General features: G+C 38.5%; 2 protein-coding genes across 2 annotated transcripts in view; both read left to right on the forward strand.

Annotated features, from left to right (window-relative positions):
• LOC311298749 (uncharacterized protein) overlaps positions 1-21,598 on the forward strand; it is a 37,686-nt gene that overhangs the window by 8,102 nt on the left and 7,986 nt on the right. The window lies entirely within an intron of this gene.
• Positions 1,183-13,560, forward strand: LOC311298748 (uncharacterized protein). Its single transcript, XM_084421950.1, has 7 exons — positions 1,183-1,334; positions 8,479-8,862; positions 9,062-9,400; positions 9,564-9,890; positions 10,086-10,379; positions 12,896-13,030; positions 13,115-13,560. Exons 1-6 carry the CDS (start codon positions 1,277-1,279, stop codon positions 12,985-12,987), a joined length of 1,494 nt encoding a protein of 497 aa, XP_084278076.1. The 5' UTR covers positions 1,183-1,276; the 3' UTR covers positions 12,988-13,030; positions 13,115-13,560.

The raw sequence follows: 21,598 nt of genomic DNA on the forward strand, positions 1-21,598 counted from the left end.
CCAGTCTATCGCACCCCGGTTGCGTCAGTCTGTACTCGCGTTCTCAAGTTCAGGGCAGTGAATCAGCTACCATATAGGCAAAAGTTCACTTCAATAAAGAACAAGGTGACATCCGAGTTTGAATTCAGGTAACATTATTTTAAAAAGCTCCAAAAAAGAGATAAGGTTAAATAAAAGAGTTAAAGTTAAATAAAAATACAGTACTAAAAAAATAAGAGAGCTGTAAACACTATTATTATTGTTTCTATTGTATTTTTTTAGTTACATTGCATTTATTTGTATTACAATTGAGCATAAAAGTACAGTGCATGTCACAAAAACATTTCACTGCGCATCTTGTATGAGTATGTGACAAATAAAACCTTTGAACCCTGAACCTAAACACAACGCAGGCTTGATGTGTTTCGGCATGAGTGCAAAAGAGAACCCATGTAGTTGCATATCTGCTGTATGTATTACATCTAATGCTAGGTCATACACAATATATAGACTGTAAAAAAAAAAAATAGGGTCGTGCACAAAATAACGTTAGCTTCGTTAGCTTGAATTACCCCACATAACAGGACAGCACACATAGAAAACATAAATGGAAACTGCATAACATATTAAGTTAACATGCAAATATGCTGTAAACTCACAGAAATATAAATGAGCTGTAAACTCTTCAGTGCATCAAAATCTGATTGTTGAACTACTGTGTGTATAATTAAGTTCTTTTTTGCACAAGCATACTCATTGCATGCAAATATACCACGAGGGAATTACTTTGAAGATAGCCCTAGCATATACTGAGGTACACGACTATCAAATTAAATGCACAAATTACATAAAAAAAAATATAAAATTAAGCTCAAATGTCTTAATCGACCGGCTACACATGGAATGATGATTTTGATTGTGACTTGGGTACCAGAAAGTCTCCGTGAGCGTTTATTAAGTTTTACACATAAACATCGAGATGATTTAAGTATTTTCAGGCTTTTGGAAAACACTTGAAAACGCTATAGTGCGGACGGAGACACATTACCAAGCCTGTGTATTTCTACTTGACACTGATTTTGACTTTGACTTTGTTTTCTGATCGCCTGAACTTTGCTTGTTCCTGGCTTTAGGACTGAAAATGTGAGATCAGCAAAAGCTTGTTGATTTTCGTGATGTAAAAAGAGGATGGACGTCAGAGTAAACTGGGGGAGGATTCACACATAACCAGATAAATAATCACAGTTCAGTCGTGTTTCAGTGTTTTCAGACATTTGAAGGGCTTTTCAGTGAACCGATGAAGAAAATGTTTCTGAAAGTAGTTTTCTTCTGTTTGTGTTTCTGGCGTCTGGATGGTGAGTTTTAAATATGTTTTTATGGCTTCAGTTCTGGTTCCATGTAATAAATGACTGGTTAAATTAGTCAGAGAAGATCAACATTCACTGTTACAGGACAGTACTAACATCTGGTCCGTGTACTTTTTCGTTCATTCATTATTCTATTTCGGAATGAAAGATGAAATTTAAAAAAGGGTGCAGCTTGGTTTTTTGTTTAAAAGAAAAAAAAGCAGAAATGGCTGTATTTTGTTTTCCAAACGTATTATTGTCATCAAATAATAGTATTAGAAAATTGGACGACATTTCCAATTGTTTTTTAATTTGTAATATTTATTTGTACGTTTATTGTATTTCATTTGACTGATCCTATCATTACCCGGAAGTAAATTACACCATGGTGCAAAGTCATAGATATCTACACTAGATGTCGCCTTGGCTACGGCAGTTCATTGGAACGAATCAGAGCCATAGAGAGAAAGAGTTGCGACACTCTTTGATGTCGCCGCTATGGCTGTCACGTGGTTCATGTAAGCCCCAATAGTTCCAAAACATACGCTGGCTGTCATGTTCTTCTATGGGACAGACAGCAGCGATTGCATTATTGAATGGTAAATATAAAATAAAACACACACCCAAGTACTTTTTCAGCTGTTATTGCATTATTGCATTTTGTTAATGTCAGTTTTGCATTTGGAGATAAATTTTAGGCTATATTTTTGGAGGGAAAAGCTTAGTGTTCATGTTCGCATGGGTAGTAGCACTGGCTTTAGCGGCTCTAACTTCACTTTTCCATATCATTCATCTGATGATGGACGTCTCATGATAATTATTTTAGCACAACTGGGCTGTATTAGGCTATTGATTCCCGTGATTTTGCTTATAAATTTTGATTCAGCCATTAGCCTACCTTCGTGATCACGCAAAGAGGTCTGCCGTGGGGGTCCGTTCAGAGTTCGCTTAAATATTTTTTATTAAACAATGACAGACAACAAAAATGTGTGCTTGTGTGAGTGTGTGTGAACAAGAAAAACAAAAACCCGGGGCAGGTGATCCATGAAACAGACAGGACTGGTGATCCCATAACAATCCTAGAGGTCCAGCATTGTTCTCACAAGCCGCTTCACTCAAGAAAATAAAACATAATGAAAAGTTAGTATATCCCAAAAAATGTAATTAAATAGAAGTTGCTATAAAGGTGGTAGCGATTCATTACCGAGCTCTTACTGTCACAGCTGAAGAAGTCGCGCTAGCTAGCAGGCAGTGCTTGAAAATTGGTTGAAACAACCAACATAAAATATAAATAATTACGCTGTGCATGTACAAATGAAGACCTGTATAAGCATCGCAAAGGGCCTCTGATACAATATAGACTGTTGACAATTCAAAAGAGGTCGATATTTCAGCAACTTAACTCTGGAACAACTCGACGCGCAGCAATGTAAGTGAATGGTGTCCAACGCCCAAATGACAGTGTTTGGAACTAATCCGATCTTCAAATCCCGGAAGTAGGCGGTTAAAAGCGCCGCCATTTTTTACAATGGAGGTCTATGGGAGTGTCGCAACTCTTTCTCTCTATGGCTCTGGAACGAATGCGTCAATAGAGCCGCCATCTTGGAACAGGGGAGCCCCTCCTCTTTAATGCATCAGCGTCAATGTAGGCAAAGGTCTAACGGAAATAAAATCACCATAAATCGTCATGAATGCGATTTTCTAGTTTTTTTGGTCCGTTCCAACGGTCAGACATGTATTTATCATTGAGTCCAGAGAAAATTTAAGGTTTATAGTCTAAGGTTTAAATATGGAAAAGGCTCTGTCACCTCTAGATTTCAAGCAAGACAGTGGAATGGTTAATAATTTGTCAGAGGATGATCTAAGTAAGATATCTTCGGCGAGAGTATGGACAAATAACGTCTGAGACATAAACTGGAGCCAGACCGTGCAAGGCTTTAAATACAAAAGTTAAAACCTAATATTTTTTTATAAATTCTGTGTTTGACCGGTAGCCAAAGTAAATGTGATAAAATAGGGGTGATGTGCTCACGCTTTTTCTTCTCCATTAAGAAGCGAGCTGCAGCATTTTGAACCAGTTGCAAACGTAATAGTTAAAACTGGTTAGTACCAACATACAGAGCATCGCAATAATCAAGCCTTGTTGAAATGAAGGCATGAATGACTGTCTCTAGGTCACCAAAAGATAGAAAAGATTTCAATTTCCATAAACCCCTAAGCTGGAAAAAACTGGCTCTGACAACAGAGTTTATTTGCTTGTCAAATTTGAACTCGAATCGACAACAACACCCAGGTTACTAAAATGTGACGTGAAAACACGGCAGACTGCTGATCAGAGAGAATCATCACTATTCACTGCGTCATCATTGCACGCGCCAGAGTATCCTGAATAAAAACAGCAAAAACAAAAACAAAACCATCCAAAAACAGCATACACTCGATTTCCTCCATTGTCCTGTGTGTATGTGTCCAGAATACATGCCGGCCAGGGAAAAGAAACAAACAACCCCATGAATCTCTTCAATAATAGCAATACAAATACATGTTTTTTCCTGCGGGACAGGAGAAGACACAAAATCAATGCATCTCTGTTATTAGTTTTGCGGGTGCGGGCGGGAGTGGACATACATATTGCGGGAGCGGGCGGGAGTGTAACACATACGTTGCGGGAGTGGGCGGTAATGGTCAGAAATTCGGCGGGAGCGGGATGAAGAAAACAGTCCCGCGCAGGGCTCTAACGTCTCGGTTACTGACGTAACCTCGGTTCCCTGAGATGAGGGAACGAGTATTGCGTAAGTAGCTTACGCTATGGGAAAACTCCTTTTTGAATATTGAATATTGAAGCCAAAATTTTAAAACGCAGTGCAGCTGCACAGCACACACAGATGAACGGCGAGAGCAGTCATTGGCTGTGCTGCGGCAACTGCACGAACCTATGGAGGGGCGGCTCAGACGCGCGGACCAATCAGGGCACTTCGCGTCCTGGCACGTCAGAGCCCGCCAGAATGGGCGTGGCCTACGGCTATAAATAGAGCCCATCATCCGCCTGGGACCTCAGATTAAATCGACTGAAGCGATCCCCTGATCAAAGCACAAGCACGGCGAGTTACGCAATACTCGTTCCCTCATCTCAGGGAACCGAGGTTACGTTAGTAACCGAGACATTCCCTTTCAAGAGGTCTCTCGTGTTGCCTAAGTAGCTTACGCTATGGGAACCCCTTTCAATACGCTGTGCGTGTTTAACTTTGCTCTAATGTTAGCCCGAGGCAAGATGCCTGAGGCTATAGTATAAAGAGTAAAGTATGAACCCAATAAAACAGGCTTTATAAGGGAAAAGACAAGGAATGGGCCTAATGAGGGCCAAACTCTTATGATGGATTATATATATATATATATTTGTATGGGAACCATAGTTTGTGTTAAAAACAGTTTAAAAAAATTTCATATTGAAAGTACCCTTGAGTGCAAGCAGTGACTTGTAGGTTATAAAACCTGATAAATGTGGACGGCGAGGCCCAGCCGGCCGCCGCACAGATATCTTCAATGGGTATTCCACTTGACCAAGCCCAAGACGAGGCCATGCCTCTCGTAGAATGGGCTCTAACGCCTAAGGGGCAATGAAGGCCCTTAGACTTATAAGCTTATAAAGCATCAACTATCCAGCGCAATAATCTTGGCTTTTAGACGGCGAGCCCCTTGGTGCGGCCGCCAAAGCACACAATAAGCTGTTCTGACTGTCGGAATGAGGAAAAACGCTCTAGATAAAACTCTGAGAGCCCTGACAGGACAGAGTAAACTCGCGTCTCTTTCGTCTTTTGGTGAGGAAAGAGCTGCTAAGGAAATAACCTGTGTGCTCTGAATGGAGTCGAGAGCACTTTAGGAACATAACCATAGGGGGAAGGGGGGAGCAAACGAACTCGGGTTTGGAACAGGCAATTGAACCAAGTGTGAAAGCGCCCTAAGTCACCCACTACAACTAACAAGTCGAACAAACAGCGTTTTTATAGTTTTCAGTTGTTTTCTTATGTGAACATGCGCCAATGCCCTGACAATTTTCAGACTTAAAAATGTTTAAAGTCTACGAGCCTCTGCATGTTGTCTCTGATCAAGTGTCTCTTGGTTTGGAGCAAGTATAATAATATCATCAGAGATATTCCCTCAGTACGAGCGCTGATGAAACTTCATGTTGATTTTGCTCACTGTTAGAATAAGGAGCTCGTCTGGAGCTGGAATTGGATTCTGGTCTCAAATTATTGCTTTATTTGCCAGCCTTGAATCCAAGCATTTGCTCACAATGGTATCTCATAACTGATTATCTTAGTAAGCTCTGAGGTGCGATGGATTATCACGATTAATACCGTTCCAAATTATCCTACATCCTATCCAGGACATATAGATCCCGCGGTAACTAAATAAAGAGCCTATCCTTTAGTCGTGTCCTCAAGAGTAAGGCGATCAGTCTATACAAATTCGTATTATATTATAAAGATAATAGATTTCCCCTTTGTATTATAAGTCTACCTTTTAAGGTACTCTTCAACCGTGTTCACTATACAACAATAACCCTGTCGTAAGATGCCTCTTTGGCTAGGCTTTATTAATCAATCAAATCTCATAGTGATTATTCTTATATCAAAAGAATGCTCACCCTCTTGTCGTTTCCTCCAGTTAGGATCTTCCTGATCCAGATAGAAGAATGTGACACGTAGGCCTACCCAAGAATCCAAGGTCCAGTCAGATGATTATAATAATTGTTTAACAATATTTATTAAAAGAATCAAATGAAAAGAATACTTGTTACAGATTATAAAATGAGTACTAACTAACAGAGAGATACTAGCTAGGCTTAAAGCTTTTTGCATCTGATAACTGCTGGCTGTATCAGACTGGAGATTACAAGGAAGAGCAATGAGTCCTGTCCAGGTCTCTTCTTTTATAGTCTGAATTCAGCCGTCTTCATCATAGTTAATATCAAGTGCATGACTGCTGTTTCTAGCAAGAGTAGTCCTGCTATTTCTGTGCAAGCATGACTATGTCTAGCCAGCGGCTTGTTCTCTAGCAAGCAACTGAAGATACAACAGTTCTTTTGTATTTGTGGATAATGACTCTTGTCACTGCTCTCTCATGTGGTTTGAGAGATGCAGATATGAACCTCAAACCTCTTTATTCAGCAGAACACTTTTAGATGGTTATATTCTTCATTAACCAAGATAGTTCGTTGGCTGCACCCTTAGTTACAGATTTCTAATTATGACCCTTTCTGAGTTGACGTCGAGTTGGAGGTGCAAATGAAGCGAAGGAAGTGCCACTCTCAAGTGGACCTCCCTCAACACCCCAAACAGAGGTCACAGTCTTTATCAGCTCGTCTGAGACATGTGAGAAACTGTTGCACCGTTTCAGTGTTTTTGTTTGAGCGTCTCACTAATGCAGTGTTTACTCTGAATAAAGTGAGCATTTAGAGTGTCACAGCAGTGGTGTAATCCATAGTGGATGAATATTAATCATATGAAAATATCAAAAGAATATGTTAACACTTTTAACACGTCATGGGTCAGTGTTTACTATGCTTGAAAATGACAAGAAGTTGAGGCGCACTGGAGCTCAAAGTGATAAAGGTCAGAGTGTGTATTATCAGGAATATAGAGCTCGATGTTCATGCATTAAAGGGGTGGTTCGGGATTTTTGACATCGGACCTCATTTTTAAGTCAGCCTGGTTGTTATTCATCAGTGGAGACATTTTTTTTTTTTTTATTATCCAGTCCTTATATTTGGATAGTTAGCCGATGCTAGGCTAGCGCGAGTCAATGGTATATGTTAGCCAGCCATTAAAAACCGTTTTACCCACTCCACAGTGCACCAAACGCAAATCAATTATAACACTAGACTATCGATGTATAGCCTATGTCCGTTGAGAGAATAATGTTAGAAATCAAACTTACCTTTCATCACATTGCATTAGTTATAATTTGTTCCCTGTAATCATAAGCCTTGTCTACAGCAGCAGCGGAGTGATATTGATTACCTAGGCAACCGAGTGAGCCGGTACACACATGACGCAAGTGTATTTACCTGCCGCTGGTACACTGATTACAGTGCGTTTCTGTTCTGTGTTTACTTTTTGCCGCATTACTAACCGGAGCAAAGTAAAATTCCGCAGCTGCTGAGAAACTAGTTCCTTTAGGATCATTGAGATGAAAGGTAAGTTTGATTTCTAACATTATTCTCTCAACGGACATATACATCGATAGTCTAGTGTTATAATTGATTTGCGTTTGGTGCACTGTGAAGTGGGTAAAACGGTTTTTAATGGCTGGCTAACATATACCATTGACTCGCGCTAGCCTAGCATCGGCTAACTATCCAAATATAAGGACTGGATAATTTAAAAAAAAAAATGTCTCCACTGATGAATAACAACCAGGCTGACTTAAAAATGAGGTCCGATGTCAAAAATCCCGAACCACCCCTTTAACACTTATAGATGTGCAGTTATTTTAGATGTTGGTGGAGTTTCACTTCATTTCACTACAGAGCAGCTTCACATCAGATCATCTGTCATTTTATCACTGAAGCAGTTTTGAAGAGTTTGTCTTTTCATATTTGTGGACTGAAAGCGCTGAAGATGTTTTGGATTGTTTTGTTCAGTTTGTGTTTCTTTTAAATATGTTTTTATGGCTTATGTTGTTTCTCTTCTGGTTCCATGTAAGAAATGACTGGTTAAATTAGTCAGAGAGGATTAACATTCACTGTTAAAGGACAGTACTATTTACTAACATCTACTAAAGATATATGGATATACCAGTTTGCACACGCTGTGCTTCTTTTCTGTGCCTTTATTCGATTTCGTAAATGTTAGTTATAACGCTTAAGAAATCTACTAAAGACAGAAAAGAACCACATCATGAGTTTATACAGCAACAGTAAATTCAACCTAGTACTTGTTAAAATATTAAAGTTAAAAGTGTCTTTTTAGTTTTTGTTCCATATACAGTATAAATCTATCCACTATATTTCACTTGTCCTTTTTTGTCTTTGTATTGCTGCAGAATATTATTAAAATCACATTTAAATGATTAAAAGTATTTCAGTGAAGCTTCAAACCAACATCAAGTGATTTTAAAACTTTAATCTGTGAAAAACTCTGTTCTTCAGGTGTGTTTGGTCATGGAGATCAAGATGGTGTGTTTGGTCATGGAGATCAAGATGGTGTGTTTCGTGATGAAGATGAAGATGAATTGAAGTTTATGATGAAGGGAGAATCATTCACTCTAAACTCTGATCTTACTGAAATAAAGGATGATGATGTGATTCAGTGGAGGTTTGGATATTATGAACACACTTTAATAGCTGAAATCAATAAACGGGCCGACAGAATCACTGTATATGATGATGTTCTTGATGGGAGATTCAGAGACAGACTGAAGCTGAACATACGATCTGCATCTCTGACCATCATAAACATCACTGAAGAGATGGGATATTATTCTCTACAGATCAACGGTGTGAGAAAGACAAAGATCAATATTGGCTACTATGGTGAGGCTAAACACATTTGTTTCACCTTTATTTAATGACAAAATTGAAATTAATTCATACACCTTTTTGTTTCTTTTTGTTTCTTTTATGATATTGATTATTTTAAACTGACATTTCAAACTATTTAGTAAAACATTATTAAGTGATTTCACAGTATTAATCTGACAAACCCTGTTTGTGTGTGTTTTTGGTTTTACAGGAAGGACGTCAGTGTCAGTGAAGGAGGGAGAATCAGTCACTCTAAACTCTGATCTCACTGAAATAAAAGGTGATAGAGCGATTGAGTGGAAGTTTGGAACTGAAGATAAGACTAGTTGGTCGTCTAAAACTTTAATAGCTGTAATCAATAAACGGGCCGACAGAATCGCTGTATATGATGATGTTCTTGATGGGAGATTCAGAGACAGACTGAAGCTGAACAATCAAACTGGATCTCTGACCATCACAGACATCAGACCTGAACATGCTGGAGTTTATGAACGAACCCTGGGGGAAGGCCGGTCTGATTCGAGCAGTGATGTCTTTCTCGCAGTCTTTGGTAGGTTAAATATTTGTTTTACCATTTTATGTTTTAATCAAATGAAACAATATTAATCCAAACACCATTTTGCTTCATTTCTGTTTTAAGTTTTGTTATTGTTCATTTGAAATTTTAATATCAATATCTCTGCTACAAACTCAGTTTCTGTTTGTTGATACAGTTGAAATATCAGTGAAGGAGGGAGAATCACTCACTGTAAACTCTGATCTCACTGAAATAAAGGATTATGATTGGATTCGGTGGATGTTTGGAAATGAAAATATTTTAATAGCTGAAATTAATGTAAAGGCCGACAGAATCACTGTATATGATGATTATCTTGGGAGATTCAGAGACAGACTGAAGCTGAACAATCAAACTGGATCTCTGACCATCACAAACATCACAACTGAACATGCTGGAGATTATCAACTACAGATCAAAAGTACGAGAAAGCGTTGGCTTTCAGAAAATTTCTCATTAAAAGCTTTCAGAGTTTCTGTCTCTGGTGAGTAGAGATCATTTCTCATGTCCTTCAAATATTCTTGTTTTTAACCAATTATTTACATATTTATTAATTGTTGTATCATTTTATAGTTTGAGATAATAGATCATATAAACACTGACTCAACACACTGACTGAACCAAGAAGGTTATTGATTAGAGATGTTCTTATTTATCTTTTTTCTGTCATGTTTTCCAGCTCGTCTGCCTGTTCCTGTCATCAGCAGAGACTGTTCTTCATCTTCATCATCATCATCATCATCATCATGTTCATTGGTGTGTTCAGCTGTGAATGTGGGTCATGTGACTCTCTCCTGGTACAAAGGAAACAGTTTATTGTCCAGCATCAGTGTGTCTGATCTCAGCATGAGTCTCTCTCTCCCTCTGGAAGTGGAATATCAGGATAAAAACTCCTACATCTGTGTGCTGAACAATCCCATCAGCAACCAGACTCAGCATCTCAACATCACTCAACTCTGTCACACATGTTCAGGTACGGCTGATATTAGTTGATGTCAGCGCTGATATTAGCGTTTATTAACTGAGCTGAGGGTTGTTCCATAAAATATGCTAAGAAAAGCAGGGATTAAACTCCAACACCTGACTTGAATGAACCTAACAAATAAGTTGGGGATAAAGCAGTTTCATAAAAGGTAATTGAAGTTCACGCAATCCCACTAATTTGATCCAGGTTGATCTAGTCTAGATAATTGTGTGTGCATGTTTCTGAAGCAGGCCTAGGGCCCGTTTACACATACATGGTTATTTTGAAAAACGGAGACATTTCCGCTTCGTTTGTGCCCTTCATTTACACGTGAACGGAGAATTCGCCTCTGAAAACAAATCTTTCTAAAAACTCTGGTAAGAGTGGAGATTTTGGAAAACTTAGTTTGCACGTTTGCAAATGCTGAATGAAGCTTTGAGTAATAAACCTTTGGATGAAGCAATAGGCTGCGAGGTCTCAGTGGTTCAGGAAGCCTCATTTTGCCATCACTAGCGAACTATAGGAAAAGGAAGTGATTTGTTGCTGTTGTTGCTATTTTCGGGATTCTGATTGGCTAAGGTGGGCTTGAGCTTCTCGTTACACTGCCACCTACAGGTTTAGCATGCTCTTGATGGCATAAGTACACAGGTTCATGTAAACAAACACTTTTCTGAAAACTGACAGGTGTGCAAAATGTTATTTTTGAAAACGGAGAGGGTGAAATGTTCGTTTATGAAAATAGCCATCCACGTGTAAACGTAGCCCTAGAGGTCGATCTTGGATCAAATCGATCCACCATCAAACAGCATATTTTGACATGTTTTTATTTTTCTCAGTGCAAAACTTAGATTTCACAGGTATATTCTCCATCTGTAAACGTTAGAAATATTTCCATTTTGCTGCTAAACTTCACAATGAACAAGTGCTGCTGTGCGCATGCATAATAATTCGGACTAAAATATAGATTTTGCTTGAGAAATTTACATTTTAAATTTTAAATTTAAAAATTACAAATGAAAAAAAAAAACAGAAATATCTTCTAATTATAATAATTTCTTTTTTAGGATGTTGGATAAGTGAACTTATAGCACATTACACTCATATATTTTATACTTAATATATTAAATACATTTGAACAGAAGTAGCCTAATTCAGGGAAGATTTTTTTAAGAATCCAAATATAATTACAATAGGGTTTCAGCACTACGTGCTTGAACCCCTAATAAAGATACAAAATATAGTTTAGAATTACAGCTTTTAATGCAAGAATTATTATTATTATTATTATTATTATTATTACTAATATTTTGGAGAAAGCAAGAATCCCCAGTTTTAAATGATTGGTTAGATTTAATTCATAAAGTATGGAGAGGATAACATGAAATTATGGAATATTCTTTGACTTTAGTTGCACATTCAAAATATATACTTAATTTCATGTAGCCTACATTAACTTATATAACCCTCCCTCCCTTTTAATTCTAGTTATTTGTTATTTTATTTATTTACTTATTTAATATTGAATATTTGATATTTAAAAATATTAATTGAATTACTTATTAGGAATTATGTGTCATTAAGAGTTGATATAAATATGTGAATGTTTAATTTGCATTAATATATATATATAAATTCATATAAATTCATATGTAAAAGTGTCTAACTTTGTACTTATTGGTTATTGTTCTAATTATGTGTTTTTTAGGCTATGTGTTGGTGGGTATTATCACAAAAGAAAAAAAAGTAGAATGAAAAATAAGGAATATTTATCAGGGGAAAATATTATGTCTTTAAAGGAATTGTCCATTTGTATAATTGTGTTAAATGTGGTTGAATTGAAAGACATAATAAAGTACATAAAATATATATAGGCTATGCTAAAATATTTGTTGTTGGACATTAGATGTGCCTTATTTAGAGTTTTAAACCTTTTTAACTGTAAAGGGACTATTGTAATGGGGTAAATCAAATGTAGGCTAATATACTGTAGGCCAATTACTAAGCTCAGATTCATCTTACCAATTAAAATTTAGTTTGTGCTTTTGTAATTATTTATTTTTAATTTTGTGATTTTAACTTCTGGTTTAAAAAGCTTTTTTTAGATTGTAATTTTCTAATGTTCTTCTGATAACCATACAATGTTCTACAGCTGCCAAACAAAACCAGAGAGAAATGTATATCTTTAAAACAAACTAATTAAATATTGGGCACAAAACATTCAGCCAGTAAGAAAATAAAACCTGTGGGATATATATTGCATAGGCTACAATGATAAATGATACAAGGTCTACAAACCTGTTAAACTATATTATATACTATCAGAGTTGCCAGAGTAACTGAGTTTGAACTATTTTAAGTTTGCTTTATGAAACAGAATCAACCGACAATAAGTCTGACTATCCAAAATAAGCCTGGCTTGTATTCTAATCTTGTTTTATGAAACAGCCCTCTGATCTCTGTTTAACCAAGATTAAGATTGTTGATTAGATTTGTTCTAATTTATCTTTTTCTGTCATGTTTTCCAGCTCGTCTGCCTGTTCCTGCCATCAGCAGAGACTGTTCTTCATCATCATGTTCATCATCACCAGGATCTCATCCTAATCCCATCAGCAACTAGACTCAACATCTCAAAATCACTCAACTCTGTCACACATGTTCAGGTACGGCTGATATTAGCTGATGTCAGCGCTGATATTAGCGTTTATGAACTGATCTGATCTCAGTTTGATGCTTTGATTCCTCAGACTCTGTCCACTGTTATGGTACTACTGAAGCTGTGATCCGATTGGTCCTCTCTGCTCTGGTGGGCGTGGCTACTGTCATTCTTCTGTTTTAAGACATCAGATCCAGAAGAGCTGAACGAGAAACCTAATGGTGTCATTTCTCATAATACTATTTTTTGCCATTTATTAATCTTCGTTTATTTGTAATGGCTTTATATGCTGGCATTTACTGTATGTTTATTTTTAGGAGGCTTAGTACATAATGGAAAACAAACAGCAAAATATTTTCTCATTAACTCATTAGTGCTCAAAGTGTTTTTTGTAAATGCTGATTATTATTATTTTTAACAATCTAGTAATTCATATTTGACTGGGGACTTTAAACATTACTTCGATCACACTTAAAGTCTCACGTGTCTTGTATTGTTATTATTGTTCAGATCAGACGTCTCTAATACTGAAGCTCTTTTACTGACTAAACACACATTTCTCTCAAAGACACAGATCTCACTTTACTACTGCTGTTCATCTGTCATCTGGATTTGTTTGCCTTTGTCAATAAAGTTTTTTTCAGTCTGAGGTTCAAGAGTCTCTCCTTGTTTTATGAGATTTATTATGTTGAGCGCAGGAATACTTACCCTATGTATTTTAACAATTCTAGCACTTTACATTATTTTAAACATTTCTAAATGTTTACATTATTGTTAAAGCTACACTGTGTAGGATTTTCTCCCATCTAGCGGTGATCTAGCTGTTGTTTATGACTTCCAACTGAATATTGCTTTCTAGCTCCTCCCATTCCGAGGGCGTTTTAACTCCTACGGTGGCCGTATTATTCCAAGATTAACATGGCTTCCAGTTCGACTTCATGAGTGTTCCTTCAAGTGATGAGGTTACTTTAAAACTATTACCAATTGCATTTAGTTATTTAGTCAGTTAACATGATAATCGTTTTATGTTTTCGTTATTTTGGTACCATTACACAGATTTATGTTACAAGGTAAACAATCCTTTTCCATCACTGACACGAGGAAAGGTATCCTAGACGTTGTTCTAGTGTTATGCACAACCATGCTGTAGTTAGCCAAGCAACTATAAAATCTTAGAATTTACACAAATAGGCTGAATTACCTGTTGAGAAGAAAGCAGGTAACTTCGACGTCCCTTTTAAAAATCCTTGCTCCTCATGAGCTCTTTCCATCTGGGAAAAGCCACTCCAATATTGACTTTGGTCTTGTTGATTTGCCTGTCGCGTTGTCGTTTTAATTCCTTGGCGACTCTGTTACATGTCCTCGAGAGTAGGCGTGATCCTCCATCTTCTACAGGCTTTCAAATCTGCCGGCAGTCGCGAGTAATCTCCCCCTCGCATTCGTCACGGTGCCACTGAGTGTAAAAGCGCGAAAGGCAAAGCTTGAATTTCCAGGTATGTCCCTCTTTGGCTGATGTATTTTCAAGATGGAGGTGTAACATGGCTGCCACCGTTCGAGCGACTGGCTCGTATGTATTCTGAATGGCAGATTCTACGCTTACGAGAATACTTGATTAGTTGGTGGAAGTAATTACACATGAATGCACATATAATTTTGAAAGAACAAAGTGTTTTTTTTGCTAAGAATCAACTTAAATTACACAGTGTAGCTTTAAGGTAATTCTGCCTTTACCACTATATTTCTAGTTTATGTACTTTTGCAAGATTTTCTGAAACAAACCACATATACATTATGTATTAATGTATCGAACAATGTACATTAAAGGATCAAATCTTGTTGGTTTAGTCTTCTAAAATACATCCTCAATTCTCTTGTATCTATATTTCGCATACAGTGCCTGTGAGCAGGAGGAGAAAAGGAGTTTAAACATACCCGGGTTTATCACATAACCTGCTTTCTGGAATAACCCCTCTGGTGTTTCTCTTTCCTTCAGTGATTCTGCTCATTATCATCAGGTGTCTACAATCATCAAACAATCATCACTCAATTAATTAACTAACAATTAATTAATCGTTGAATTAATTTCCAAACAATGCCTTTGAATATACTTTAATCACGGCCGGGAGGATCTCGACCAATTTCAGAGAGAATCCCACGACAAAAAGAGAACAACAGATTATATACTGTAGAATAAGTGTATGATAGTAGCCGCGTTTCCATTCCCCTTCAAATTGCACAAATTGAAATTATTTATTAAACTCATAAAAGACTAAAGAATTAGGGGAATACTGGATTCTAAACCACTAATAAATGCCACAATCAAGACCTGAAAGCAGATATGAGGGAGAAACACCAGAAACTCCTCATATGTGCCGCTCCCAGTATAAGAGTCTTTCCTTGCCATTAATGCTTGAATAACACGCATACGTCTCCTTCCATTAAAAATAATGGCTAGTGCGGCGGCTGGGATATACACTCACCTAAAGTATTATTAGGAACACCTGTTCAATTTCTCATTAATGCAATTATCTAATCAACCAATCACATGGCAGTTGCTTCAATGCATTTAGGGGTGTGGTCCTGGTCAAGACAATCTCCTGAACTCCAAACTGAATGTCAGAATGGGAAAGAAAGGTGATTTAAGCAATTTTGAGCGTGGCATGGTTGTTGGTGCCAGACAGGCCGGTCTGAGTATTTCACAATTTGCTCAGTTACTGGGATTTTCACGCACAACCATTCCTAGGGTTTACAAAGAATGGTGTGAAAAGGGAAAAACATCCAGTATGCAGCAGTCCTGTGGGCGAAAATGCCTTGTTGATGCTAGAGGTCAGAGGAGAATGGGGCGACTGATTCAAGCTGATAGAAGAGCAACTTTGACTGAAATAACCACTCGTTACAACCGAGGTATGCAGCAAAGCATTTGTGAAGCCACAACACGCACAACCTTGAGGCGGATGGGCTACAACAGCAGAGGACCCCACCGGGTACCACTCATCTCCACTACAAATAGGAAAAAGAGGCTACAATTTGCACGAGCTCACCAAAATTGGACAGTTGAAGACTGGAAAAATGTTGCCTGGTCTGATGATTCTCGATTTCTGTTGAGACATTCAGATGGTAGAGTCAGAATTTGGCGTAAACAGAATGAGAACATGGATCCATCATGCCTTGTTACCACTGTGCAGGCTGGTGGTGGTGGTGTAATGGTGTGGGGGATGTTTTCTTGGCACACTTTAGCCCCCTTAGTGCCAATTGGGCATCGTTTAAATGCCACGGCCTACCTGAGCATTGTTTCTGACCATGTCCATCCCTTTATGACCACCATGTACCCATCCTCTGATGGCTACTTCCAGCAGGATAATGCACCATGTCACAAAGCTCGAATCATTTCAAATTGGTTTGTTGAACATGACAATGAGTTCACTGTACTAAAATGGCCCTCACAGTCACCAGATCTCAACCCAATAGAGCATCTTTTGGATGTGGTGGAACGGGAGCTTCGTGCCCTGAATGTGCATCCCACAAATCTCCATCAACTGCAAGATGCTATCCTATCAATATGGGCCAACATTTCTAAAGAATGCTTTCAGCACCTTGTTGAATCAATGCCACGTAAAATTAAGGCAATTCTGAAGGCGAAAGGGGGTCAAACACAGTATTAGTATGGTGTTCCTAATAATCCTTTAGGTGAGTGTATGTTGTCATAATTGTTGGAATGAGTCATGGCGAGAGAGAAAAAATATGTTTCAGTCCTTAACATCGGTTAATGGAAATGTCGTCATTTCGCAATTGTTTTTTATCGACATTCAGAAAATATTGCAAAAGTTTTGTGCAAATCTGTAATGGAAATGCAGCTAGTAACATGATCCATTACATTAATGTTCTCTATTATGATTGGTTCTTCATGTGTGCAATTCCTCTCCTTGGTTATACTTCCCTCTTTCTTAATCCTTCAGCTTGTTACACAAGTCATGATTTTAAATATATCCACAAACCTAGACCGCTGTCTAGTTGTTTCCTCTTGTTATTACAACACTAACTTTGGCCCAAATGTTGGCGACATTTAGTTTCAAAAGCATATAAATGTTAAACTGGCAAGGTAAAGCAATCTTAGCTGTGATTATTTATTCCTTTACATGCTTTACCTTAGATCAGTTTTGGTTCCTTCTTCCTCGTCTGCTTGAATATCTTCATTCATCTTCATTTATCTCTATTCTCTCATGTTTTCCAGCTCGTCTGCCTGTCATCAGGAAAATACAGAAAAGTGAAGTTGAACAAGAAATGATAGATGATGTAACATTAAAGATATGCATATATATATATATATATATATATATATATATATATATATATATATAATATTTAGAAAATAGACTAAAGTCAGTTGAACTAGAAGAGCAAATGAGAAAGAAACCACCATATCTTGCAAAAAACACTAGAAGGAGCGGCGTGAGTAAACAGCAAAACATGATTTGTGTATTGAGCCAAACATGTGTAGCAGACTTCAAGTGGTAACCTCCGGACACCATGGAAACACGACCACACAATGAATGGGATGATGGACATGAGAGATATATTCACCTTTAACAGAGTAGTGAGGCAAGATTAGCATAACACGCATACGTTTCCTTCCATTAAAAATAATGGCTAGTGCGGCGGCTGGGATATATGTTGCCATAATTGTTGGAATGACTCATGGCAAGAGAAAAAAATACATTTCAGTTGCATTACACCGGTTAATGGAAATGTCGTCATTTCGCAATAGTTTTTTAGCGACATGTAGAAAATATTGCAAAAGTTCTGTGCAAATCTGTAATGGAAATGCGGCTGGTGACATTGCTGCGGCATAACGCCTGCTGTCACGCCTCTCGTCACATGGGAATGAACGCCCAGTGAAGCTGGTTTCAATCAGCGTGGCGCGCACCTTGGGCTTGGAGATAGTGCTCGCACCGCTCATTTCATTGTGAACTGTGAGCAGCGTGGAGGCGGTGGAAACGTTGAGTCAAGGATTTTGATCTAAACTGCACGGGATCGCTCTGCATCTGAAAAGACTGCCAGTAAAAGCGAATGCCTACGTGTTGCGCTATCTTGCACTAACACCTGCGTTTGGTGGCTTCATGTAAATGCGCATTTAATGAACTTGATTTACTGAGTTGCTCATAATTGTTAGTTATTTTTGTCACGTAAACCAGTTACGATCTGTGATTGAGCATACGTCAGTACCTACGTATACATACGATAATACAGGAAGCAAAACACTGAGCAGATTCACGTGTGTGATCATGTTGGAATAAAGTTGAGTTAAAGACAATCTACTGTCTCCTCATAATTATATATTATACGAAGATAGCAACACTTCACATGGTGTCAGAAGTGAACCGACACAGCAAGCTGACTCGGGAACGTAGTTTCACTGGAGGAAACCGCCCAGGATGGCAAAGTTTTGCAGCTGAACTTCGCTAAACCGGAGGACTGGCCCAATTGGAAACAATGCTTCTCCAGGTACCGAGTAGCAAAGAAGCTTAACAAAGAGCCAGCCGATGTCCAGGTCAGCGCATTGATTTATTCTATGGGCCCGGAGGAAGAACAAGTGTACAAATCATTCGTCTTGAAGGATGACGAGGAAGAGGATTTTGACTGTGCTGAGGCTGTTTGACGACGAGGCTGTATGAATCTGCTTCCTGTGCTGACGTGTCATGATGGCGCCAGAATGCTTGGCAAGCCGTATGTCTCTGTCACATCTCCTTAGTTTGCTGTCTGCTATTGCCTTTTTTATCAGTACATATTGTCAAGATGTCTCTGCTTTGCTCGTCTATGATCGTCATACACTTTTCAACATTCGAATAACTGTTGATATACTGTCTGAAAGACATGACTTGGGAGACCGCTGGACCTCAAAACTCCCTCCCTTGCTGTCGGACATACCTGAGTATCTGCGCCGTTCACCTGCTGTTGTTCTTCCCCGCAAGAAACGTTACAGGAGATGGGGAAAACACGGAGGTGCGCTGGTACGACTCAAGGCTTACCTGGCGTCCACCTGTGTGACGTGTCCTGATGGATGCTACGGTCCTGCTGTTGCTGGGCGTTTGCTGAGGATGAGAGATCGCTGGTTGCGTCCTGTTTTCCCTGACCCACAGATTATCTCCGAGGCTCATTTGCTGACGGTGCCATCTTCTCCCAGGCGGGCTCGATTCCACCGAGGTGGTGGTGTGGATTTTTCGAACCTGCGCCCGTTAGATCGTGTGGCGTCTGCAGTCACAGCCAGTGAGGATCAAACTCTTCGTTTGACTTTGTTTAATGTTAGATCGCTAGCCAACAAGACTTTTCTCCTCAATGACTTTTTCACTTCTCGGGAGTTGGATCTCATGTTCTTAACGGAAACTTGGCTCCATGATGGCGATCTGACGTCTTTCTCCGAACTTCTTCCTCCCCGATGCGGCTTCCTCAGCTCCCCTCGGATCACAGGTAGAGGTGGAGGGCTAGCGTCTGTGTTTAAGTGTATTTTTCAATGTCGAGAGATTCGAGCTTTGAGCTCCAGCTTTGAGCTGCAGTTATTCGAGTTAAAGTTCCCAGTGATTGTATTATGTGCGGTGGTGTATCGACCCCCAAAGTTTAATAAGGATTTTATGCAGGACTTTGCTGATTTTGTGGCTTGGATTGCGTTAAAATACGATCGCTTTTTAATTGCTGATGATTTTATTAAAGATTAATAAAATCCTTAGACATTGGTCTGGATTCGCAACATACATGTATATGTATGTTGCGAATCCAGACCAATGTCTAAGGATTTTATTAATCTTATTGATTCTTTTAATCTTGTGCAGTCTGTCTCTGGTCCGACACACGAAAAAGGTCATACTTTGGACCTCATTCTGTCATATGGCTTAGATGTTGCCATTAGTGAAATATGTGACACTGGTATGTCGGATCATTTACCCATTGTTTTTACTATAGTTGTCCCCTGCTCTGACACTTTGACTGTTACTCCAGCACGCAGTGTGCGTTCCATTAACCCTCTAACTGCCTCACAGTTTTCTGCTGCCTTTAAAGACTCAGTGCTGTACAATCTTGAAGATTGTATTTTTGATGTGGATGAACTCACAAACCTCTTTGACTCTACCTGTGCTGAAATATTAGATTTTGTTGCCCCGCTAAAGGAAAAGCGCACTAAAACGCTATCTGAACCCTGGTTAAATGATCATACCCGCTCTCTCAGACGTGCCTGTAGAACGGCTGAGATAAAGTGGAAAAAGGACAAACTTCAAGTGTCATTTCAAATTTTAAAGGACACATTACATAAATACCAGGGAGCGGTTAAATCCGCAAAAACAATTTTTTTATCTCACCTGGTTGCTAATAATAATCAGAGGCCTCAGGTTCTTTTTTTAAAGTGTTTAATTCTCTTGTTAACCCTTCTGAAACAGACTGTGTTGTCCCATCCTCTCTGTTGTGTGAAAATTTTCTGAAATATTTTATAGATAAAATTGCTGGCCTGAGTTTTTCATCACCTGCATTTACTAGTGATCCCTCGGTTCCATCTTTATGCCAAGCTGTCTTCCAGCAGTTTGAGCCAGTCACATTACATGTTCTCACTGACGCAGTTTTCTAAGAGTATATAATGATCTTCTCTTAGCAGTTGATTCAGGAAAATCAGCTGTTTTAGTCCTTTTAGATTTGACCTCTGCCTTCGACACTGTCAACCACTCTATCCTTTTATCTCGACTCGAACAAAGTATTGGCGTTACGGATATGGCCCTGAAATGGTTTAAATCATATTTGACAGACAGGAGTTTTGCTGTCCACCTTGGGAATTGCTCTTCTTCTGCTGCACCTCTTTCTTGTGGGGTTCCCCAAGGTTCCATTCTGGGACCCATGCTCTTTTCACTGTACATTCTACCCTTAGGGTCCATTTTTAAAAAGCATAACATTTCCTTTCATTGTTTTGCAGATGATGTACAAATCTATTTGCCTGTAAAAAACAATGATAAGAACAACATCCAACCTTTGTTAGACTGCTTAAGTGATCTCAAAATTTGGTTGGATCAGAATTTTCTTTGTCTAAATGATAAAAAGACAGAAATTGTTGTGTTTGGTCGTGCGGGACATTTAAGTGAATGTGCAGATGCTCTCGGTACTCTATGTTCACATATTCGACCTTTTACCAGGAATCTGGGTGTAATTTTTGACAGTGTTTTTAAATTTGACAAACAAATTAGTTCAGTTGTTAAAACTAGCTTCTTTCACTTGAGACTTCTGGCTAAGGTCAAGCAATACATGCTACGCAAAGACTTTGAAAGAGTTATACATGCTTTTATTACGTCGCGATTAGACTACTGTAACTCTTTGTATGCCGGATTGGAGCAGTCATCACTTCGACAGCTAAAGTTAGTGCAGAACGCAGCAGCTCGACTTTTAACCGGGACCAAAAAACGTGACCACATTACACCGGTATTCACTTCACTGGCTTCCTGTTTGTTTTAGAATTAAATTTAAAATTGCATTAATTGTTTTTAAAATCTTAAGTGGGTCGTCGCCTTTATATTTGACGGAGCTTCTACATGTCCACACACCTGTC

This window comes from Rutilus rutilus, assembly GCF_951802725.1.
Source record: "Rutilus rutilus genome assembly, chromosome: 10".
Lineage (NCBI taxonomy): Eukaryota > Metazoa > Chordata > Actinopteri > Cypriniformes > Leuciscidae > Rutilus > Rutilus rutilus.

Excerpts from the sequence above, each read along its gene's own strand:
- LOC311298748 (XM_084421950.1), top strand. The coding sequence starts at position 1,277 with ATGAAGAAAATGTTTCTGAAAGTAGTTTTCTTCTGTTTGTGTTTCTGG. Across the intron at positions 1,335-8,478 it reads GTGTTTCTGGCGTCTGGATG|GTGTGTTTGGTCATGGAGAT; the intron begins GTGAGTTTTAAA and ends TCTGTTCTTCAG. Across the intron at positions 9,891-10,085 it reads TTTCAGAGTTTCTGTCTCTG|CTCGTCTGCCTGTTCCTGTC; the intron begins GTGAGTAGAGAT and ends CATGTTTTCCAG.